Source organism: Lissotriton helveticus, chromosome 8 (genome assembly GCF_964261635.1).
Source record: "Lissotriton helveticus chromosome 8, aLisHel1.1, whole genome shotgun sequence".
Taxonomy (NCBI): domain Eukaryota; kingdom Metazoa; phylum Chordata; class Amphibia; order Caudata; family Salamandridae; genus Lissotriton; species Lissotriton helveticus.
In genome coordinates this window covers 369,943,938-369,969,790 of record NC_136069.1, presented here as the reverse complement: position 1 = coordinate 369,969,790, position 25,853 = coordinate 369,943,938, and the positions used below count along the sequence as shown (strand labels likewise).

At 47.8% G+C, this 25,853-nt stretch overlaps 1 protein-coding gene across 1 annotated transcript in view; it reads left to right on the top strand.

Annotated features, from left to right (window-relative positions):
• Positions 1-25,853, top strand: part of STARD13 (StAR related lipid transfer domain containing 13) — a 987,444-nt gene that overhangs the window by 309,206 nt on the left and 652,385 nt on the right. Inside the window, exon 3 of the mRNA XM_078657165.1 lies at positions 21,300-21,443. Coding sequence (XP_078513291.1) covers positions 21,300-21,443 — 144 coding nt within the window. The remainder of the gene's footprint in view (positions 1-21,299; positions 21,444-25,853) is intronic.

Genomic DNA, 25,853 nt, shown 5'->3' with positions numbered 1-25,853 from the left:
GGGAAGGGGGAATTAAAGAGACAGAGATAATTAGTGGGCACAAATAGGAGGAAGGCTGAAAGGGAGACTAGATGGGCATAACATGGAATTGAAGATGTGAAGGTGAGGAACATAGGGGAATAGAGGAGAAAGTCAGAGGCTACAGGTGGGAAGCAGCTGTAAAAAATAGTAACTGTTAGAGAATGAGAGTGTTAGAGTTAGAAATATGACACAAACTGGGAGATACAGAGTAAACAAACAAGGGGAGCGGGCATAGATAGGGAACTGGAAGAAATAGAGTAAACAAACAAGAGAGGCGGATATGCAAAGGGACCAGGAAAAATTGAGGAGAGCGACTGGCAAACACTTAGGCAGGAGAAAAAGAGCTAGATATGTGATAAAGTGTGAAAAATATATGTGAAAGTGAACAATGTACAAAGGTGTGAGAGTGAAAGAGGTAGCTTTAAAGGTGAATACGAAGCTGAAATAGAGGGAGGAAATAGGAGGACAGACATAGACCTAAGAGAGAAAATGGGCGAGATGGAAGAAAGCCCGACGGCTGAAGACGAAAAGCTGGGGAAGCTATACAGAGTAAATGACGATAGGAAGAGGTGATGGGGAGAATAAGAATAGGAATTAATGAACTAGAAAGAGGACAGAGGTGGAGGTGAGATGGCCTGGCTCAGAGATTGAGATAAGATAGATTGTGAAAGATTGAGAGGTAGAGGTGAAAGGGACTGGCTGCAAGAGGGTAGAAAGAAATGAGAGAAACTGAGAGAATCAATCACCCATGTGTGCAATTATTGAGGGCAGGTAAAAATCTTATAAAAATAAAAACACCATTTGAAGACACGCAGTCCCTTCACCTCTTCAAAGCGACCCCTTGTGTTTTATGGTTTACTGTTAAATGGCAGTGCCGTTTAAATGTAATAGTTAAGTGTAACATTTTCTAATTGTGTAGTGGAGCTGAGTATATGTACATAAGAGAAATCGTAATACACGGACACCAAAAATGTGCTACAACATTCAGGCCCGCATTGAAAGTCTTCCGGGAAAATTACTTTGGGTTCTTGTCCAGAGATGCCAGTACCTTGAATATCTATGTTTCCACAGAGCTAAATTCCTGTAGCTTTACGAAGTTTTACTCTCACATTGGAGAATTTTCTTATGAATCAGTAGTTCCTCACTTATACCAATGGAGTTTATTCATTTCTGTCTCCATGGCAGGCTGAAGGTAGCAAGGGTGGTACCAGTGTAACAACGGGCAAGTCATGGGTAGCAGCGTTAACTCCTACCACACTCAAGAGACGTCCATTGTTTCCTCTTTGTGCTCGATGTATGCCCACTACTTTTTAAGTCAGGCAGAACTTCAAATGGAGTACATGCAGCAGTTTAGGCCTGATTAGAGCTGCACCCTCTTACCCAGACTAAAAGCAAGTCTATAATAGAAACAGAGAAATAGAATTGCAACAGTGTGGATGTCTGTATTGGTCAAATGGAATCACAACAGAATACAAAAGTCACCATAAGACATTTTCTGCTCTAAACAAAATTACATAACAACCTTATAATGGCAAGAGTTTTGCAAAAAGTGTGGTCGCGAAATATAGTACTTTTTCAAGATTTCACCCAGATCTGCAGTAATTCTTTTTAGGGGTGAATGCTCACATGAGTGTAGAACGTACATTCCTAATTTTTGTAAAAGCCCAAAGAATGACTGCTTTGTAAATCTGGTTACCACCCAGATTGTACTCTCCGGCTGTACCATTTTTATCCACTCCCAATCCAATCGGAATGTACTTGTGTATAATATTCATACATCTTGTACATGTTACGTACAAGAACATCACACATATGTGGGTACATATGGCCAGATGTAGGTAAAAAATATTTACCGATTCTTAATTACCGAATTTTACCGATTCGGTAATTAAGAATCGGTAAATATGAAGGGTGGACATGTAGGTCCATCCAGATGTGTTTTTTACCGATTCAGTAAATATCTTTATTTACCGAATCGGTAAATACCGACCGGTAATGCTCCATTCATTCCTATGGGCTTTGAAGCCCATAGGAATGAATGGGGCATTACCGGTCGGTATTTACCGATTCGGTAAATACTGATTTTGACAAGGGTGCAGGGGGTATCACTTTGACACCCTCTAGCACCCCCAAAAAAGGTTCGGGGGCCATGTGGCAGGCATACCTGCCCTAAGGGCAGGTCTGCCTGTCATATGGCACAGGTGTGCATGCACACATGTGCATGCACACCTGAATCGGTATTTTACCATCAAATTGAATTTGATGGTAAAATACCGATTTTGTAGGCCTTGTGGGACTCAGAAGAGTCCCACCTACATATCAATTTTACCGAATCGGTAAATATACCGGTCGGTAAATTTACCGACAGGTATATTTACCGAATCGGTAAAATTACCGATTTGCCCTGTTTCTGTGCCCCTACATCTCAATAGCCAAATACCGGTCGGTAACGGCCGAATTCGGCCGTTACCGACCGGTATTTGGCTACCTATAGTGTACACTTGTATACAGTATGACTTTTGCCTGGGCTAAAATAAAGTAGCATGAATCGGTGCCAGTGTGAATATTGTATTTTAAGTCTCCTAATCTCTTTTAACATGAGCAGAGTGTAAATCAAATTATTTTTCCATGCTCTGCAGTGCTATCTTTGGACCTTGTGACACCGCTGCATTTGTCCAGGCCTGTTGGGAGATATATGTGACTGTTTTACTCAGGCTGCTTGCCAAGCCATGCAATTATGCTATGAGATGATATATCGGTTTACATAGAGGTGGATAAAGATGTAAACATGTGTATAAATGGCTGGGGAAAAGAAATGATTAAACGTTTGCAAATGGCTCTTTGGTGTTTCTAGGGGTCATCGAATGCAGCACTCGAGAACGCCATGGTTCTCTGCCTTCCAACCCTGAAATATATGATGGGGATTACTTGAAACTGATTTACATATATATTTTTTGACTCAGAACATGTCACGCTGGACTGACACACAACGCTTGTAGTCTAAAAAACACAAAAATTCCTGAGATCTGTTCCATTTAGTGGAATCTTGGTCAAAGTGCTTGTTTCAGCAGTGAAATGACAAATGTCACCTCCGATGTGGGCCCGGCCATGAAAGCGATTCTTGAAACTGGTGAAGTGGAGAGTTCACTGTCAGAATACTTCATAAATCAGGATCAGACACTACTGATTATTGCAGAAACTGTAGAGAAACAGGCATCAGGAATAGTAAAGAAGGCAGCATATGTGGGAGTAGAGATTAGGCCAGTTCGCTCCCCATACCCCACAGCTCCACCGCTGTTCCTGTGCCTTCCCCCCGCTGCTCGTGAGTTCGCCGCTGCTGCTGTGCTAAGCAGCTCGGCCGGTCAGTGTCTGTGCCACTCCAGTGGCTCTGTGGTTTCTTCACTTTTGTTTTACGGTTTACTGTTTATTTCTCTGCCCTTTTGTCTGTTCCTTGTGCCTCTTGCCCAGTTCCCCCCTTTTTTTTGCCTTCTGTATCCCCACTCCTGCTCCCCTGCGGCCCGCCCCCTTTTCCTTCTGTTTCCCATTCTCCGCCCGCTCCCGCCTCCCAGCTGCTCCTCCCTCCTATCTCGCCTTAAATGGCGCGCCACAGGCAAGCCCGCCTGCGCCCGTCTGTGCCTGGACAGCGCCCAGCACTAGACCCCTGGCCCTCTCTACAGCCAAGCCACCAGACTCTGCTATGAAGCCAGCACCCTCCACGCCCTCACCGCCGGCCGTGACCACCGCTGCTTCCAAGCCGCCACGAAACGCACCCACGGACCCTTCTCCTGCCACACCTGCAACTTCACCTGCGACAGAACCTCCAAACACCCCAGGACAGGACCCAACCACCTTTGCTGCATACTCCTTAACACCCGCTCAGCACGCAAACACGCCATCGAGCTCTGGGACCTGCTCGACTCCTCCAGCCCAGACTTCGCCTTCCTGACCGAGACATGGTGGAATGACTCCTCGGCGCACGACATCCCGGATGGCTACAAGGTCACCCGCAGGGATCGTGCAAACGGCCATCGTCCACAAATCCACCCCCAAAATCTCCACCCACGCGGACGACACCCTCAACAACACCGAACACCTGCACTTCCGGATCCACACCGACCCCAACACCACCCTCAGAGGAACACTCATCTACAGACCCCCCGGACCCTGGGCACAGTTCAGCGACTCCATCGCAGACCTCACCAGCACCCACGCGCTGGTTACCACGGACTACATACTCCTCGGGGACATAAACTTCCACCTCGAGAACAACAATGACGCCATCTCCACCACCCTGATTGACAACCTCTTCAACCTCGGCCTCAGACAACTCGTCACTGCACTCTCCCACGTCGCCGGACACACACTGGACCCAATCTTCTCCACAAGCACCCACGTCACCTACCATCACACCACCAAACTCCAGTGGACCAACCACCGCTGCATCCATTTCACCTTCAAGAAACCAACCACGCACCACCACACCCAACTGCTGCCCCACCGCTGCTGGAGCAAAGTCACCGAAGACCAGCTGACCACCACCCTCGCCCAGAACCCACCCACCGACCCAGATGCCGCCGCCCGCAACCTCAGAACATGGATCATCGACTGTGCCAACACCCTTGCACCACTCAAGAAACTCTCCAACAGTCACAACAGCAAGAAAGCCTCCTGGTTCACCGACGAGCTCCAGACCTCCAAATGCGCATGCCGGAGACTAGAGAAGGATTGGCTCCACGAACGCACTCCGGACAGACAGGCAGCCCTCAAGGAAGCCACCCGCAGGCATCACCACCTTATCAGACTAGCCAAGAGATCCTCCTTCACAAACCACCTGGAGAACAACGCACATGATAGCAAAGATCTCTTCAGCATCGTGAAGGAACTCTCCACCCCCAGTGCCAGCACCAATGACGTCCCGCCATCACAAGAACTGTGCGACTTGCTGGCCACCTTCTCCCTCCGCAAGATCGCTGACATCCATGACAGCTTCAACACCACGACCACTCCAACTACGCCAGAACCCACACCCACGGCGAACATCACCCACACCATCCGCCTAACCTCCTGGGCCAACGTCACCATTGACGAGACACGCAAGGTCATGAACTCCATCCACTCAGGATCCCCGTCAGACCCATGCCCACACCACATATTCAAAAAAGCAGACGCAGCCATCGCACCCCAACTACGAAGGGTCATCAACACCTCCTCGAGACTGCAAGATTCCCGGAAAGCTGGAAACATGCCGAAATCAGCGCACTCCTTAAGAAGCCCAAGGCGGACCCCAAGGACCTCAAAAACTTCTGACCCATCTCCCTACTCCCATTCCCGGCAAAAGTCATCGAAAAAATAGTCAACATACAACTGGCCCGCCACCTCGAAGACAACAACATCCTAGACCCCTCCCAGTCCGGATTCAGATGAATCCACAGCACCAAGACAACCCTCATCGCCGCCACAGACGACATCAGGCGCCAACTAGACAACAGCGAAACCTCAGCCCTCATCCTCCTGAACCTGTCAGCCGCCTTCGACACAGTCTGCCAACGCACCCTAATGACACGCCTCCAAGAAGCTGGGATCCAAGAGAAGGCCCTCGACTGGACCACGTCCTTCCTCTCCGACAGAACACAGAGAGTCCTCCCTTCCGATCCGCAGCCACCGTCATCATCTGCGGCGTCCCCCAAGGCTCATCCCTCAGCCCGACGCTGTACAACATCTACATGGCCCCCATCGCACAAGTGGCCCGTCAACACGACCTAAACGTCATCTCCTACACACACCGCCAAAACCACCCTCCACGAGAGAATGAAAGCCGTCGCCGACTGGATGAGGAGCAGCCGTCTGAAGCTGAACTCGGACAAGACGGAGGTCCTCATCCTTGGACCCCCCCACCCCCAGCCTGGGACGACTCCTGGTGGCAGACCACGCTGGGAACACCACCGACACCGACCGACCACGCACGCATCCTAGGATTCGCCCTCGACTCCTCCCTCTCCATGTCTAAACAGGTCAGCGCCATCTCCTCCTCCTCCAGTGGATCCCCACCCAAACTAGAAGAACAGTGACACAGGCCCTCGGCAGCCACAGGTTGGACTACGGCAACGCACTCTACGCAGGAATCCAAGCCAAACACCTGCGCCGACTACAGCGCATCCAAAACGCCTACGCCCGACTGACCCTCAACGTCCCTGCCACAGCCACATCACCCCCCACCTGAGAGACCTACACTGGCTCCCCGCTGACAAGAGGATCACCTTCAAGCTCCTCACCCACGCACACAAAGCTCTCCACAATGCCGGACCAGCCTACCTGAACAGCAGACTCAGCTTCTACACCCCCAACCGCCAGCTCAGCTCCGCCAGCCTCGCCCTGGCCACCATCCCCCGCATCCAACGAACCTCCTCCGGCGGCAGATCTTTCTCCTACCTCGCCGCCAAGACCTGGAACACCCTCCCGACCCACCTTCGACAGACCCAAGACCTTCTCACCTTCAGAAGACTCCTCAAGACCTGGCTATTCGACAGTAGCAGAACCCTCCTCCCCCCCCCCCCGTCAACGCCTTGCGACCCTAATGGGTATGTAGTGCGCTCTACAAATACTATGATTGATTGATTGATTGATTGATTACTTGGGACATATATAGTCCCATCATAATTAGTTGTGAACCATTATTTACAACAACATGCTTCACTTTTATGAGAACTTCGAACAGATTGTTCATTTCTTTTGTGAGATAATGCCCCATGCATTAATTCATTCATTTTCATCAGCACCTCATCATGTCTCAAACAAGTTATTTAATTGGGAGGATGCTTCAATAAGCAGTTGTATTTGGGTGTCCAGTGACCCTCGTGGGACTCTCCTTTTCTTAAAACTCTCATTGCCATGCATGTGGTGGGTCCATACAGATTTTAAACTGTATTTCTGAACACACCTTGTCAGGCTGGTGAAGCTGATGAATGTGAGGATGTTCTCGTTATGATGTGGGTCTGAACCCTCAACAAGTGTTGTTTTCACTTTGTACACTGATTACATTTTTAGAGTGGACAGTCCTGAAAAATGTAGTAGTGATGGTAACAGAGTAGTCTAATATTAGGTGCCTGTGTCTGGTACTCAACATTACCATCAAGAGTGCACAATATCAAAATCCTTCTCTGACTGGGATTTTCCATGATTCAGGTTGCACATGGTGTGAATATGTGAAGTATATAGTGGGTACATTATTTGATATGGGGGTGTTCAGGTCATTTGTTGAACTCCACCAATGGATTTTCATTGTAAAATCCAATATCTATAAATACCTGCAAATTATGAAACAAACGAATAATAATGTTGACATGAAATGCAAATTACATGTATGTTGGGTCATGGGATGAGTTGCGAGAAAAATGGGTAGTAGACATTAACAAGACAATCAATGGGAAAGGATGAAGTTGGATACTGAGAGACACCACTGAAGTGTTCAGGGTTGCACAGTTAAAATTAATGCAATTTAACATAATGCACAGAACTTATTATACAGCTGAACGATTAATATCTTTTTTTTCGGGACAAATTCGCTATGTTCAAGGTATGGAAAAAAAGGTGGGATTCTTCCATATGGTCTGGAGTTGTCCTGGCATTATACTTTAGGATAATAGTACAACCTTAAATGGAGCCTTCAGAACTGTCCAACTGCAGTTATCCTGGCTGATGAGGGCTGAAAGCCCAAAACCGGCCCAAGGATGCTTGTTTCCAGTCCAGGGAGGACCTGTCCTGGCAGTTCGGGTTGGACTGTTCCCATTGGGCGCAGGGTCAAGACTGATTTGCATATGGCTGGGCCCAAACTGGAATGGCATGGTGAGCAAAGAAACGATGGATTTAGGCCCAGATCTCTGTACTGGGGTGAATGTATGACATGGTTCTGCATTCTGTCCATCAATTGCTCTTTTTGCAACTGCAGTTGGAGTCCTGTGTGCTGGGTCTATCCCCTATAGCACAACTAAGAAAATGGCTAGTATATTTGCCAATCATACCTTTTTGGTGAAACAGCAAATAGCGATGGCTTGGAAATCATTTAGGGTGGGGTCTACCAAAGAAAATTGGGATTGGATGTGCTGAAGTGGACTACATGTGAAATCGTGCTGTTGAACGGGAGGTCAAGAGGGGATTAAGGGTATCAACTACCTCAAGGCTGTGAGAAATTGCTGGCCTTGTCAAACAAAAGCGAAGTAGAAGGTACATAGTGGCAATATGCTCTCAAAATGGGCATATGCCACATAGCTAGAAGCCCCCAATCGGTGACATCAATACAGGTGGCTAATCTTGACCCTATAGGACCCTAATCATAGTCCCCAAGAAAGAGGTGAATACCATGAGATTGACAAACTAGAAACTGAAGTTGAAAACTGGAAGCAAAAGTTCACTAGCGGAGTAAAGGGATAGTTGATTGTCGAACCCTATGTCTGGATGGAAAATCATACCTTGGCGACAGGATAAATGGTATTCCGTGAGAAACTGAAAAGAAGTTAGTGGTCAAGCTCAAGAGAACCCGACGTAAGTTTAAAATGTTTGATTGTTTAGTTAACAGGTGTACTACCCTCGTACCACCCTCCTCGTGAAAGGAGAAATTGTAGTTAAAATACCTCGTGCAACTGTCGGGTGTCGGAGAATGAATATTTTCTTCTCCCTTCTCATTCTCCCTGTATTGCTTTCATTATAAAAATCTATAACATTTACTAAGCAACAAAAACGGGAAATCGGTCCAATGTCCAATTCTTATAATTGGATACATAAATGCAATGTCTGTACATTAGGAGTGAAGTGAACTTGCTTTTGGTACATTGAAAATCAATTCAGTTTTTTAAATAAGGTTGAAAAATTTCAGGCAGATGTTTAAGCTTTGGCTTTCAGAAATGTTCTTTAGATTCCGAGTTCAATCAAATCAAAAAAAGTTTATTATTTCTTTAGCAATGTGCAAATTAGGAATATCATGATTTTTAAAATGTTTGAAGAATGTTATCTCTTGCCTACCAGACAGCACATAGGCCCAGATTCATCAAACAAAAATCTGCTTGCAAAGGGGCAGATTCTCAAAATCTCCCCCTTTGCGAGCGGTATTTTTGCATTTACTTCGTGGTAATTTGCAAAAACTTTGAAAAATGCACTAAAGTGCATTTTTCAAAGTTTCATGTTGCGCACACACATGCCCTAAGGGCATGTGTGTGTGCAACATATGTGCACATATTAATTTCAGGGGTGCAACAGGGTGCCCTTTGAACACCCCTGCACCCTTGAAATCGCAATCTCAAATTGAGATTGTGTTCCCATTCATTCCTATGGGCCACTAGGCCCATAGGAATGAATGGGGAGGTATTCCTTAATTGCGACTCGCAATTTGCGAGTCGCAATTAAGAAATTCTAAGAAATCGATATTTTTTAAGTGATTTCTTGATAAATTCCATTTTGCAATTCCTTAATAGCGAATCGGTATTTTTCGCTATTAAGGAATCGCAAATTGGGTTGTTGATGAATCTGGAGGATAGTGTCTCTTTACAAAAAGATCTGTCAGCTTGCAGTGGGCTTAGAGCTGGACAGTGCTTACCATTGGTTGAATTTATTGTCACTCTCATTTCTTTCTTCTTATTCATTCGAGTGTGCTATCTTTCCTCTTCTTCTGTTTGTCCCTCCTCTGTAGTTGGTGGAAATTTACATGTCATTCTAATATAGGAGTTTTCTGAAATTAAATGCATTTCACTAATGAAAACCAAACTCATGCTAATTTAGAGAGTATAGGCCTCAGACTCCATCATGGCTGTGACATTTGTTCTTCATGTTTTGGACCAGCTGACCAGACAACTTCACAACTCCCTGTTGGTCCCCCGGATATGCTGGGGGCAGTACATGAAGTCCGCCGTCGGTCTTGAATGTGCCCCCGGGGTGGGTCAGGTCCCTGGTGCTGCCCCCAAGAGAAGATAAGTCGGGAAGTGCCGTCACGTTGCCAGTGAAGGTACCCTTGTGGGGTGCCAGGAGCCCTTCCAGCCCCCGCCAAAAATTAAGCCATGGAGTCCCGGGACCCCATCCCCGGGTGCCGAAGAGAGAAAAAAACAGTTGGGGAGCGTCGCCAAGCTCCCCATGAAAACAGCTCCACGCTGGGTGCCCCGTCGCCCCCCCCCCTAGATGTTCGGGGGCACGGGACCCCATCTCCGGGCCTCAAATGAGGACCGGAGAGTTGGGGAGTGCCGTTGCCCTCCCCGGGAGACCCGCAGGAGCAGAGAAACAGCCTCGTGTCTGCCCGCTGGAGCGGGCAGACTAGAAGACTGGTGCCGGATCCCACTGCAGACTGCGAGGGTGCTGGCCAGTCGGGGAGCCGGCGGGAGCCACCGGGGTGGGCTCCCCGAGTGGCTCCCCATCGAGCCTGCAGTGAGGGGCCTGGGTGGGCCCGGGCCCCCGATACATCCTCGGAGCAATCGGGGGTGGGCTCCCCGAGCTGCCGTCGCTCACCTGGGGATCTGGTTGGGACCGGGCCCCTGCAAAAGAAAAACAGCAAGAGCAGCTGGGGGTGGGCTCTCCCCAGAGCAGCAGGAAAGTCGCTGCTATAATATGCAGCAAGACAAGACGAAGCACCCCAAAATGCCTTGCCAGGCAGCAAGGAAACTGGACTATTTCGGTGTGAGCTGCAGGAGGACGCAGACTCCCCCAACCCGCCAAGGAGACGTCCCTCCCTAAGTCTCTGGGGACTGAGAAGAAATAACCCCTCAATGGCTCAGCCATCTTTTTAACACCTCCTGGGCTGGAACCTCTGTTCTACAGCTGGGGTGTAGTGAGATGAGCACCAAGGGATGAAGAGCTGAGCTGGGAATGTCTTGATAAGGGCATCCCTTGGAGGTAAAGAGGTGTAATTGCACCACAAATGCATTTAATCACGTTATTTCTTTTAGGGAGACTGAAAGTCACATGTGTAATGTATGCACCTGTGTAAGGTGATGTCATAAGCAAAGTGGGGTATGTTGCCAGACATTCCTGCTAGGGTGTCTGGCTGTATATGCTTAATCCTGTGATTTCATCTCTGATGCCTTTAGGGCTGTAATTGCAATGCATTCTACTGACCAACCAATGTGATGAGTAATGTCATTCTAAAGTAATGCTTAAACATGCTACGCTTAAGTGACAAACCCATACCGTTAATCCTTAAGATGTAGAGGTGTATACTTCATGGTCAGTAGGAAATGCTCAGTCAGGGTTGTGTGTCATGAGGTCAGGTGTGCCTATTTTAAATGCTTGTTAAGGTAACGGGGTGGGTCGCTGTTGGTATGATGCCAGTGCGCAGGGCCCTCGCTCCAGGTTTTGTTCAACTAACTGCATTCGGGGGGCAAGATGATGTGCATACATGGGAGTGGTGGTACTAGCAGGAGGGGTGGAGATGATATGCAATGTCACAAAGTAATTCCAACAGCTTATGTATATTTGTAAATGGTGCATAGTATTGAGTAGTGTGTGTGTTTAATAAATGTACTCTTACTTTTATAGGTCAAAGTACAGACTGGGCATTCAATTATTGAGTGTTATTGCTGGGCACCTGTAATGGCGTTTACTAGCCCACACCACCTCCCTTGAGTAATCCTCAGGCTGCTGTGCAACGCTACCCTCTGAGAGTCAGGCGCTACAATTGGGTGTTTATCCCAGTGAAGGACAAATGTAGTCATGTTATTTGTGCAGGCCTTCCAGATACTGCCTCGTTTTCCAACAGGCAGTCCTCCCCTTGATGTCACACACCTAACTTTCAAAGGTGGCTTTACCTTGAAAGCCTTCCCTTTTGGGGCTAACTCCCAAGTGGCTTCCTGCAGGAGGGAGGTGACACCTCCTTGGCCTGCAATCCCTCATTGTTCTCCTTCCTGAGAGTCATTGGCACATCTTTCCAGGAGGGAAGAGGGCTGTCTCAAGGAGCAGGTCTAATTTATGCCCGGGAAGGCACATGAGTTTTAAAGGCAACAATGTGGTAGCTTTGCTAAAGCTGCACACAGCAACAAGTCACATTAATTCTGACTTGAGATACAAGTCTGACTTAATGTTATGACTTGTTTGATACCTTGGAGTGCCTACTTTGGTTGCACCATTCAGGAGGTAGAACAGCAGAAGAGTCAGCGTTTAACCCTGTAATTGCAAATTGGGCAACCAAGGGGAAATTTACTAAGATTTTACACCGTGTGTGTGCCAAAAAATAGCGCTGCTTTGCATTACTCAGCGCCAAGGGAGTGTACCCTTGGTGGAGCATAAGCGTTCCCATGCAACTACCCAAAGTTTCGGACACTAAAACTGCTTTACTAAATAAAGTAAATAGGGTTTAGCGTCAGAAAACTGCACCCTTTTTCAAGTAGGCTCAACAAAGAAGAAATGCTTTCATATCTCCTTCCTTTTCCGACTTTAACTCTTTTCCGACTTTATACATGTGCTGCACTTTACAGCACACATATAAAGAGGGAAAAGGGTTAAAGTCAGTCTATGCATAGTATTTTGTACTGGAAGGATTGCCTTCCAGTACAAAACCTATTCTAGTCTCATGGAGACACCCTTGCAAAAAGCTGAAAAGGTGTCTCCATGGCGCACTGCAGCTGATTTCAGCACAAGCGCTGGGGAAAGGGGAGCAGACTGCTATATTTCTGTAAATATGGCACTCTCCTCCCATCTTCTTTCCACGCAGCGCAGCATATGTAGTTTTGCGTATTTTAATGTCAGGACATGCAAAGTACATGTCATGTCTGGGTCCTCTGTTGCGCACTGCCTTTAGGGCTTGGTAAATGTAAATGTATTGTATTTATATAGCGCACTTCTACCCAGAGGCCTCGTAGTGCTGTATTCATACCACTGTGGAACCCATCCTGGCTTTCCTGTGAAATGTCCACTCCTGGGCACCCCCAAGGTGAAGCCAGGCATCCAAGCGCTGCTGGGGCCGTTGTGGAGATTAAGCAACCTATTGCCCAGAGTCACAGAGTGGGACCCATGATTAGACTAGGCACCGAGGCGAGAATTATCAGGTCCGGGGAAATTGAGTCCAAGAGCCACCGAGGCGGGAATTGAACCCTGGTCCCGGGCCAGACCTCTGCATCAGGGTCTGCCGCTCTAACCATTGAGCCACGCTTGCAAGAGGGATGACTTACACACAAGTCCAGGGTAAGTGGTGGCTTTGCCATTGCTTTCAATGTCAAAGTCAGACTAGCAGTGCACGACTGCTCTACCAGTCTGCAGTGGAGGACTGGTGGACTTTTGTGAATCGGGGGACCTCCACGGTGGCACCAGCAGTGCTGGAAGCCCTGGGTGGTACCCTCCTAATATACAAGCCATGGGTAGCAGGGTACCATTTACTAGTGACTTGCAGGTAAGTTAACCATTTCCAGTTGGGTACAGCCAATGCCTCATACACTTTAGGGTCAGAGCACTGGCACTGAGGTCTGGTTCCAGACCTCAGTGCACTGTCACAGTCGAAAAACCAACAGCATCAGTTGAAAAATTTGGGGGTGAAAATACATAAAGAGGCTTTCCTTAGAACCCCCATGAAAGCCATCTTGAAAACACTGACCCCTGAAAAGTATCACCACCGGTTCAGGGACAGCCAGAAACTCCCCAAACAGTCCTGGGTGCATTTCATGGACTACTCTAGCAAGGCACTTAATTCTTGGGTGTGGGTCAGCAAAGATAATGACTACAGTGGGTTGTACAATCTCAGTTTGACAGAGCACATGCTCAGTGTTTGTTTTCCAGACTGTGCCAGCACCTAAAAGACAGTAAGCTAACTGACCCCAGGAAGCTTGCTGAGGAGGTGGACCATTGGGCCAGCACCAGAGTGTCCAGAAAGGTATCTGGGGGAGTGTTAGACTTGGCATCTTTCGGTGTGTTTCCCCTGAGTTTTTGCCTTCTGACCTCCCGGTTTTGACACTGTTTTTGCTGGTGTAAGGATTCTGCACACTTTCCTCACTGCTGCCCAGTTGTAAAGTGCAAGTGCTCCTGTATAAAATGTGTTATGGATTGGTGTTTCCATGATTGGCCTATTTGATTTACGTGTCAGTCCCTAGTAAAGTGCACTGCGAGTGCCAGGGCCTATAAATCAAATGCTGTTGGTGGACTGCAGCACTGGATTGTGCACCCACGCAAACAGCTCGTAAAGTGTAACTTTGGCCAGCCATTGCAGAGCCTGTGCGCAGCCTGGGGCTGCCATGTCAACTTGGCAAGAGCACACACTTGCAAGTCCCTAAACCTTCCCTTTTCTACATGTGAGTCGCCCCTCTTGTAGGCCCAAGGTACCTCCATGGGCAGGGTGCATTTTATGTGAAAGGTAGGACATGCCCTGGTGTGTGCGGCATGTCCTGATAGTGAATTACAGCCAACTTCGTTTCTCACTATTGCAAGGCTACCTGTTCCCCATAGGACAGAATCGGCGGTTTGAATATTACATCCTATAATCCTAACTGACTCAGGGAACATGGTTAGAATCGGGGTTTAGTATGCCCAAACTCAGAATGATAAAATGCATCTTTTAGTAAAGTTGGTTTAACATTCTGGGTTTGAATTTTTAGAAAGTAGGTATTTTCTTGTCTAACCATCCAAGCCTGCCTCTACTAGGTTGTGTATTCCTTGTCTGGAGTTTGAGTGACAGGGGCTGGGGGATTCCAGGAGACAGGGTGAGTCAGGACAGGGCTGAATAGCAAGATCTACATGTAGATGGGTGGGAGGAGTTGCACCTGGGACCTGAATAGGGCTGGGCCTTCCCTCCACAATGCTGGCTCCACCTCCTGTGGTGCGTCTGATGTCCCTGGCCTACACAAGGAAAGAAGGAGTCTTGTCAGCAAAGTGCTCCAAGACTGACCAGAACTGATTTGGACGAGGCACAGGCCTCTCTGCCTTCAGAGAACAAAGAGAAATTGAAGACAAAAAGGGGGACCCAGACCCCAGAACTTTAGAGCTCGCTGGAATCAAGGAACCTGCCAAGAAGAAGAGCTGGAAGAGCTGCCAGGAGTAGTACTGCCCCTTTGCTGTGTTGTTGCTTTGTTGGGCTGTCATGCAGCTGCTGCTTCTGCCTTGGGCAATGAAAGGACTGGACTAAACTTTCTCTACTTGTGCTGAGTGTCTCCAAGGGCTTGAGGTAGAGCTTTCCCCCTGTTCAAGAAGTCTCAGGAACAGCAAAGACTTCAAGCCCGACGCTGTCTACGACGCCACTGCGGACTCTCTGTCCTGAAGGCACTGCAGAGGGCACCGCCGCAACACCGCACAGCGACCCTGGTCTCACCGACAACACCTGCTGATGCCGCCACCGAGCCGCTGCTCGCACCGCGACCTGTAGGCACCTAACTCGGGACAGCCTCGCTTCACGACGACGCCTTGGTATCCCCGATGACGTCGCTCCATGCCGGACTCAACGCCGCTGTTTGCATGTGGTTCGAGGGCACTGCTTGTAAAGCTACACGACACACCGCCCTCATCCCGCATCGAAACCTTGGCAAACGACACTGGTGCCATTGACTCCAGTTCAACAGCCGATGACAGCGCTTCAGCAACGACGATACTGCTGCTGCACCGTCACGAGCATCGCCTTCTTCTCACACCACGACCCTGGTCTCACCGACAACGCCATCTGACGCTGCCACCGAGCCGCTGGTAGCACCGCGACCTGAGGGCACCGCACGCCGCACCACTGCACTTTGCACCGCAGCTACCGACGCCTGCCGACGCCAGCGCTCCTGACTCCATCAGAGAGGAGATTGACCTGCAACGCGTGAGACATCAAGGGCCCCGACGACTCCGGAACCGACCTCCGGAACCGACACCTGCGGACGCCGTTTCTTCGGAAGCTCAACGAAAGGTCATCGACGCCCTGCATTTCTGAAAGGTACTGTTTGCGGTTCTTCCCGACACCGTAGATGACCAGCCAGAACTGTTTGGATTTGTTTGTTCATGACACCGTGATAGACCGGACGGAGCTATCGACATCCAAGAACTGTTTGTCAAGAATACTTTGTTAACTGAAGATTTTTAAAGTACTGACCTGTGGATTTTTATCGTACTTGGTCTTGTTTTAAGTATATAAAAATACTGGATAATTTTCAAAACTGGTGTGGTGTCCTTTTGTAGTGCTTAAACTGTATTACTGTTGGTTATGTGCAAATGCTTTAAACGCTGCCACTAAGATAAGCCTGACTGCTTGTGCCAAGCTACCAAGGGGGTGAGCAGGGGTTATTTTAAGAGTGTAACTCCCTTATCCTGACTAGGAAGAATGGTCCCTACTTGGATAAAGGTGCAATCCCTTGCCAACTAGAGACCCCCATTTCTAACAGGGAGTTTCCTACAAGGCTCGTCAGTGTCCCACCATAAGAGAGAGGGGGGAGAAAAACTTAAAATAAAGGAGTTCTCAAATGGCCCCAAAAACAATTTCCAGGGTAACAGCAGTCACCAGTCCTAGTCTGAGCCTAAATGTAAATGTAAGGTGTTGTATTTGTAAAGCGCACAGCTGCCCACGCAACGGGGCGTCCCGGCGCTGCACTCATACCGCTGTAGAACCCTTCCTGGCTTTTCCATGTGAAATGTCCACTCCTGGGCACCCACAAGGTGAAGCCAGGCATCCAAGCGCTGCTGGGGCCGTTGTGGAGATTAAGCAAGCTATTGCCCAGAGTCACAGAGTGGGACCCATGATTAGACTAGGCACCGAGGCGAGAATGATCAGGTCCGGGGAGATTGAGTCCAAGCGCCGCCGAGGCGGGAATTGAACCCTGGTCCCGGGCCAGACCTCTGCATCAGGGTCTGCCACTCTAACCATTGAGCCACGCTTCTCCACAAAGGTATTCATTAATAAGCAGACAGGGAAGATTGTCACCCATTGCATTAAGGGCTACAAGATTGGGCACTCCAAGGGTGACTCCAAATGTCCTAAGAGGGCACAGGCCCCCATCGGTGGGCTTCCTCCTGAGTTGGCAAGGGTAGTGCTCGGGGAGGAGGTGGTCCCAGTTAGCTTTGGGGAACAGAGAGAGGTGACCCTAGTTTCCCTGGGGGATTAAAAGATCATGCCAAAAGCCCATATGCCTGTCAATACTTCTAAGTACATGGACTGGGTTGCATCAATGGGCAATGGGTGGAGTCTCTGAGAGACACAGGAGCCAGCATGACTCCTCTAAGGTTTCAGCTGGTGTCATTATATTAGGTACTCCGTAACACATTCTATCAATTCACCGTCATGGACAATCGTTAGAGTCATCTACCGGTGGCTCTGGTTCCCTTTGAGTGGCGGGTCTCAGGTTCTCTAAAAGTAGCTGTGAACCCTGCCATGCCTGTAGATTGTCTGTTGGGCAGCGACCTGGAGCACACTATCCAAAAAAGGAGGTGGAGCTCAGATCATCCTTGTAGATGTTGGGATTACCTGGATGGGTCTTATGACACACAGTCTGTGGTTTCCCGGGAAGGAAGTCAAGGGCACATGTGCCTGGAACAATGGTACAGGCAGCTGCCAGAAGTGTGGGAGTAAGGTATGTGGCAACCAGTTCCTCCAGTCCAGGTTGATGGAACACCTGAGGAGGGCGCCCCTGAGCCAAGTGGGAGGACAGTGCCGCCCTAGGTGACCTGCCTGACCTTGCTGGTTGTCAAATTGAGATTGGACCCACCAGGGAGCAATTCTGAAAGGCGCAGAAGAAGTGCCCCACTCTAGAGGGCTTGAAGAGGTAAGCTGGGGCCCAGGCAGCAGGTGACACCTCTGGAGATCACCTGATCTATTGGGAGAATGACCTCCTATATAACAAGCCTAAGGTTTCTGAACTTGGGGCAGCCTGTGAGCTGGAGATCCTCCAATGTTTCAGTGCCTTCCTTCCGGAGTTGGCTCATTACATGCCCCTGACAGGAAATTCCTGGCAAGACAAGACCTTAACCAGGCTTCTTGCCCACTTCTATTGACCCTGGATGAAGACATCCTCAGATGCCTTCTATAGGTCCTGTCCCACCTATGAGGCCTTTGGGAAGTCAGGAAAAAAAAGCTTAAGGCTCCCCTGACTCTGCTACTTGTCTGTGGCACTCCCTTTGAGAGGGCAGGCACTGACACTGTTGGGCCCTTTGATATCTTTAGGCAACAGGTTAATCCTGGTCTTGGTGGACCACACCGCTCACTACCCAGAAGCCATCCCTCCGAGGTCAGTGACTCCACCTGCAGTGGCCATTGCCCTGATGGGGATTTTTAACGTGTGGGGTTCCCCTAAGTGGTAGGGTCTGACAGAGGCACTAACTTCATGTCAGAATATATCAAGTACATGTGAGATGAGTGGAGAGTAACCTATAGGTTCTCCACACCCTATCACCCCCAAACCAACTGTCTTGTGGAGAGATTCAACAAGACCCTGAAGGGCATGATAATCGGCCTACCTGAGCCCATGAGGTGTAAGAGGGACGGCCTCCTTCCATGTCTTCTCTTTGCCTACAGGGAGGTGTCACAGATGGGAGTTGGGTTTAGCCCCTTTGAACTCCTCTATGGCCACCCTTTTAGGGGATCTCTTAGCGTTGTGAGAGAGGGGTGGGAACAAGCTTCCAGGAAACCCCCTCAAGATTTGGCAGCTACATGCTGGCCCTCCTCGACCAGATACACCGCTTCTGGAAATGGGCAAAAAGCCACCTTGAGGCCAGTCAAGAGGTTATGTAGCTCTGGTATGACCAGAAGGCCACTCTAGTAGAGTTTTAATCTGGACAGAAGGTGTGGGTTATGGAGACTGTGGAACCCATAGCTCTCCAGGATCTCTGGACAGGCACAAATGAGGTGAAGGAGCATAAGGGGGAGTCCACCTACCTGGTGGATCTCAAGACCCCTACAAACCCTTTAAGATTGCCCCCCATGAACCGCCTTAAACCACAGTTTGAGAGGTCCGAAGAGACCATGCTCCTGGTGACAGACAAAGAAGTGGAAGAGGAGAGTGAGCCTTTCCCTGACCTTCTGGCTGCCCAAGAGCATGATTGGTCAGTGGAGGGTGTCAACCTTTCCCCTACCCTGACTCAAGAACAGCAGAGTGACTGTTCCCAAATGCTGGAACAGTTTGCCTCTTTGTTCTCCCTCAGCCCTGGACTCACACATCTGTGTGTCCATGACAGACACTGGAGAAAGTCCACCTATTCAAAATAAGATTCACAGGTTGTATGGCAAGGCGAGGACCAAGATCAAGGATGAGTACACCAAGATGCTGACGTTAGTGGTTATTGAGCCCTCCAACAGTCCCTGGTCCAGCCCTGTGGTGTTAGTCCCAAGACTGCCCCACCGAGCACTACTCCAGAACTCAGGTTCTATGTGGACTACAGAGGCTTCAATTACATCACGAAGACTGACGCACACCATGTCCCCCATGCTGATGAGCACATAGACAGGTTGAGTGCTACTAGGTTTCTCAGTAGCTTTGACCTGACATCAGGGTAGATTGACTATGGGGTCAAAGGAGAGGTCTTCATTCTCAATCCCAGAGGTCCACTTCCCGTTTAGGGTGATGCCCTGTAGTTTGAAGAATGCTTCTCTCACCTTTCAGAGGTTGGTCATCAGAGTCCTAGCTGGGAAGGAGGTATTCTGTGCTGCCTAATGGACAACATAGCTGTCTACAGCTCCAGCTGGGAAGAAACACCTGTACCACCTACAGGAGGTGCTTCAGGCCGTGCAGCAGGTAAGCCTAAAGATGAAGGCCAGTAAGTGCCAGATAGGGCAGGATGGATTCTGTGCTGTATCTGGACCACATGTTGGGTAGGAGCAAGGTGCAGCCTCTCCAGGCCATGATTGAAACTATCATGGCCTGACAACCCCCTAATACCTATATTGAGGTGAGGGCCTTCCTCGTCCTCACAGGAAACTATAGGAGGTTTGTTAAGGAGTATGGCACCATTGTTTCCCCTTTAACAGAGCTGACTTCAAAGAACCAGCCCAGACAGGTGATCTGGACATAGAACTGCCAGAAAGCTTTTAATGCCCTCAATGAGGTCCATGTGTACATCACCCATACTTAAGGCTCCTCATTTCTCTAAGGAGTTCTTAGTACAGAGAAAATGTTCAGAGCATGGCCCAGGGGCTCTCTTAGCACAGTGAAATAAGATGTGACTAGACCACGTGGTAGCCTTCATTGGTAGAAGGTTACTTCTACGAGCACAGAGGTGGAGTGAAATTGAAAGGGAGGCCTTTGCTGTGGTTGGGCACTGATGATGCTTAGAACATACCTGTTTTGGACTCACTTCCAGTTTCAGCCAGAACACAGACTCCTCTGAGGGCCAATGCACATGATGGGTGAAAATCCCAAACTGTTGAGGTGGTCCATCTCCCTACAAGGAATGGACTTTAGGTTGGAACACCATCCTGGGTCAGTCCACACCATTGCTGATGGTCTATCCAGGTTCTTCCACCTTAGGGATGATAACTCAAAAAGGGGTGGGTCATTCTCCCCACTTTTAGCTGAGAGGGACACATGTTAGACCTCTCAACCATAGGGTGGTCTTCCCCCAAATCTTTTACCTTCTTCCTCCATTTTTGCTGATCTTGTTCTTGTTGGCCTTATGACTGTGCGTGCTTTACCATTGCTAACCAGTGCTAAAGTGCATGTGTCCACTCCATAAAACATGGTGACATTAGCTAACCTCCCTCAACCAGTAACCCAATTTCTTACAGCAGTTTAGCTACCCCAGGCCAGGTTAGCCTTCTTCACAAAAATAAAATAGGCCATTTAGTTATGGTTCCTGACCACTGACATTGCACGAAAGCAGGTTCACTATCAGGGGCACCTGTGCGAGGTGCCTGCCTGCCAGAACATCAGGAGAACCCTGTAAACAGGCTCTGCACAGGAGGAAGTTGCTTTCAAGAGGCCAGGGCAATGAATTTACTTTAATGCAATTATCATTAAGGGATATATAAAGGCATTTTCCCACATTGCACCTAGAAGAAATATTTATGGTCTTTGTTTTTTTTTGTGGCCATGGAACACCCCTAATGCCTCTCTGCAGGCAAAATAGGGACCAATTTGTCCTATTTAATAGTAAACAATGCATTTGGCTTTTGCAGTTCTCACTGTTATGCTACTGAATTGATTGATTTGCAATGGGTGTAACTGCTTATGTAATGTATGTGGTCATACCTTGACCCTTTCCTTTTATGCGCAAAAGTTTTTAATTGACAATTCAAATATAAATTTAATGTAATCACTTTCACAACAACAAGAAGGAAATTTATATTTGCCTCATTTTGGTCTCACATATAAATATATATGAAATCATGGACTCAGTTACTGAAGAAAGTTTATTACATCTTTGAACAGAGTTCTTCTTCCGACACAGAGAAGGAAGTGGGCAGAAATTTACACCGAAAGGGATTGCGTCGGAGTTCCAGGGTTGGTTACCGAGACATGAATGGATTTGCAAACAGCGCATCTACAGGAACAAGACCAAAAGAAGATTCAGCTGTGAGTACAGTAGGCTTGTTTGGTTAACTAATTATTGGATCAATTTTTACTATGTGCAGTAATCTCAGTTTTCAGTGTGTTACATCATATTCTGTAGACGTGTTTGTTGTGCTAGTGGGCTGGGTCATGATGGCACCCTCCTTTGAATCGACAAGACCAATCAAGTGATACCATCATTGTAGTCCCTTTACTGCAGATAATTATTAACATTCTTGAAAGATATATCCTGAATATTGAGATTAACACAAATGTACTCAATAAATATGCAAAAAATATAGTATATTTTGAAATACAATTTCATTTTAACGTGATATCGGCATCCTTCATGAATTGCGCCACCACTGTTGCTAAAATTCAAATACTGAACATTCCAAAGATTTGAACATTTCTGTTTATGTTTATGTTTATGTTTACGTCATTTATTTAGCGCAACAAATACCCTAGGGTGTCTCGGCGCTTTTGAGCTTTAAGGGACAAGGACCAGCAGATGGGATCATTGATCGAATAACCAGGTCTTCAAGGCTCTTCGGAAGGAGATGAGCGTGGGACTAATTTTGATTGACAGGGGTAGGGAGTTCCAGAGTTTGGGGGTCGCCACCAGAAAACGTCTGTCTCCCCAAGTTGAAGTTCTGGTGCGAGGAACAGGTAGCAGGAAAGTGGAGGCTGATCGTAGCGGTCTTTTTGGGGCATAGATCTGAAATGCATTCCTCAAGAAACGAGGCCCAGTCTCATGTATGGCTTTATAGGCGATACAGAGTGCCTTAAATTTAATCCTGTTCCTGACTCGTAACCAATGGAGATGGCGTATTGCCAAGGAGGTAGAGTGATGTTTGGGAATGCCGACAGGACTCTGGCTGCCGCGTTTTGAATGGACTGCAGCTTGTTTAGGACTTGTTCTTGCGTATTAAGGAGTAGCGCATTACTGTACTCCATTTTTGAGAAGACCAAGGTGGTGATCAGAGTTTTTCCTGCTGAGACTGGCAGGTATGGAAGTAGTTTTTTAATTTTCCTCAGTATGAAAAAAGAGGAAGAGACTACTGAATTCACATGATTTTTAAATGACAACATGTCATCGAAAATGACTCCCAGGTTTCTCACCTTGGTCGCCGGGATCGGTGGGGGCCCCATTTGCTTGGGCCACCAGATGGGGGACCAATCCGGTGAGAGGGTGCTAAAGGTCATAACCTCGGTTTTGTCCGAGTTAAGTTTCAAGCAGTTCCTCGACATCCAGGAGCAGATGGCTAACATCCCCTCCTGGAATCTCGAGGCAACTGCCGGTCCGTCCCTGTGTACCGCCAACACCAACTGTGTATCATCGGCGTAGGTGGTTAAGGATAGTCCGTGCATTTTTATAACTCTCGCTAGGTCCGCTACATATATATTAAATAATGTAGGGCTTAACGATGAGCCTTGGGGTACCCCGCAGGGTAAGGTGAAGAAGGGAGAGTAAAACTCCCCCAACCTCGCCGCCTGCGTGCGGTTGGCCAAGAAAGAGGTGAGCAAGTCCTTGGCCAAATGGTTGACCCCCAAGGCTGCGACACGGTTGATCAAGATGTTGTGATCAACCGTGTCGAAGGCGGCGGATAGGTCTAAGAGTATAAGGACCGCCGCCCCACCGTGGTCTAAGATGTTCCTAATTTCATCGGAGGCCTTTATCAGGGCGGTTTCTGTTCCGTGGCCCTTCCTAAAACCAAACTGTGTGTCATCAAGATGCTGATGCGTGTCAATGAATTCTAACAGCTGTTGGTTCATCACAGATTCAAAGATTTTAGCGGGGAAAGGGAGACAGGCAATAGGTCTGTAATTGACAGACTCACTAGGGTCAAGAGACGGTTTTTTGAGCAAAGGTTTGATAATTGCCTTTTTCCATATTTCCGGGTAGACTCCTGTTTGGAAAATGGAATTGCAAATGTCTGTCAAAGGGGGGGTGATAGCCTCCATAATAAAGTTAGATATGGAAGGTGGGCAAGGGTCTAAGGGGGATCCTGACTTTATGGATGTGATGAGTTTACTGATTTGTTGAGATAGAACCGGGTGAAAAGCAGAGAAGATAGGTCTGGGGACAGGGGGCTGAAGGTAAGACAGAGCGATTTCCGGAGAGTTAGGGGTAATGAAAGTGGAGTATATGTTGGCAACCTTGGTTGCGAAGAATGTAGCTACAGAATTGCAGAGGTCTTGAGATGCCTCAATTGGAGGGCCTGTTGGGGGGTTAGCGAGGGAGTCGACAACTTGGAACAGTTTCCTAGCTGAGTTCTGAGCCAAGTCGATCTGGGATAAAAAATAGTCGCTTTTAGTTTTCAGGATAGCTCTTTTGTATATTGCCAAAGCATTTTTATAAATTAGTTTGTCTTCGGTGCTGTAATGTTTGCGCCAGTGTCTCTCGAGGTTCCTACAGTGCTGCTCTTTAAACAATCGAAAATCCCTGATCAACAACCCTGGTATCGGCAATCATGATTACTGCAATTTACTCCTAGTTCGTCTGTCAAAGTATTTCCTCGTGTGTCTCAACAAAAGCTTTAACTTAGCTGCTTCACACCACTTTTTACTCTACCTAGGTCTATATCCACTCATCAATATCACTTTTGCAGCGTTGTTCTATCTGAACATTGGTCTCCTCCCTAAGCTGATACATGTGTCCTGGAGACCGAATTTCAGGCAAATGTACGTTCATATTTGAAATGCAGTATATACTTAATACGATATGTAAGAGTATCAGTAGTTTCTGAACATCCCCAAGCATGCATGCACCTCTTTAAAAACGGGTAAATCTCGGACCAAACCCTGGTGGAACGAGCGTAATTACTATATTCACTCCTAGTATTCCTGCCAAAGTAATCCATCTATTCTCCCAACAAAGGAGCTTATATACAAGCCATTTGCGCCACTTTTGCGTCACTTTTCTCATGTTAAAAATGACGCAAACATGGCGCAAGGGGCGTTTTCGGTCCCCAGGTCTACATCCACTTTTCAAACTACGAGTGGCCTGCAAATTCTGGTGGGCCCAGTCGCGGGAGTTACTTGAGGCCCATTGAAATGACTAGTTTTGTTTTTTCTCACTGAGAAAGTAGCCAAAATCTTTGTGAAAACATGCAGAAATCGGTTTGGAAACACTGATTCCCACATGCTACTGCCTAAAAGCTTGCGGCCCCCATGGTTCTCTTCCCACCAGATTTACCAGGACTCCCGGTATTGGTAATTGTGGGCTGGGGTAAACCGCCTTAACAGCATTATAGGCCCCCAGGCAAAGCAATGCGCTGGGCCCTGCCTACACAACCCCTCACAGGAATAAAAATGTATAACGGAAAATGAGCGTTGCATTCTGGTCTGCATGGGGCCCCTAAGCTCGTGGTGCCCCCTGGCAACTGCCCACCATGACCATGCGTTAAGATGGCCCTGGGGTAATCTGGGGTACTCGTGATCAATGCCAGTCACCTGACTTGGCAAAATGTGATGCATCCTGTGAACTCCTTGTTTTTATATTGAGCATCGCACATGGCACCCGACTCCCCTATCGCTCCCACTACATCTCGAGTGCTGTGCTCTACAATCCTTAACCACCTTTGTATTGCCAGACCTCTGTCTGTGTTCCATGTTCAAGTTCAGATGCTTTGCATTTTGACCACCTCTCGGATGTAACATCATCCCCAGTGTACTTCAAGCTTGAGTAATGCTTCCCACCTTCAAGTTGGCCCAACTCTACGTTCTTGAGGCAAGGCATGGTGACATGAATCCTCAACCGTCTACTATTACACTTGTACTTTTTTTATTGTTTGGTTTTTGGAGTTTTATATAGCGCAAACTCGACTCAAAGGTATTAGAGCGCTTTACATGAGCACTAGTTATGTTACAGATTGACACATTCATGTTTTTAGGCACGGGAAGATTATGTGATTTGCCAGAATCACAGGATGTTGAGCATCCCTGCCGAGACTCGGTTCCCCAGCTTTGAGGTCGACCGCTCTAGCCTTTGGGCCACATCCTCTCTCCATCACTTTTTCATGAATTTAGACCTCAACAAGCTCTGTCTTATCTGATTTGTAACATACTATTGTTGTTGGACCTCATCTCTCATCAGTGATCTCCGTCAATGATCTACGTAACCATTCCAATGACTATGATTGAATATACTGCTTTCATACTAGGTACAGCTTTTGAACATGTTATTTTCAAGGTATCATAAAAAACACTAGTGCCTCTATGGCTATCATTATGAGTGGTCTGGATGAGCAAACAATAATTATCGCTTGTTTAAAATCACGTACCACGGGAATCACTATTTAAAAGGTGAGATGATTATTATCTATTACAAGTTGTGCCATTAAAAATGGGGCATAACATTCGTATTTTTGTGCTTTTTGCTCTGTAAGGAGCATTTGCAACCACACAGTAGCCACTTGTCCCTTCCTTAGG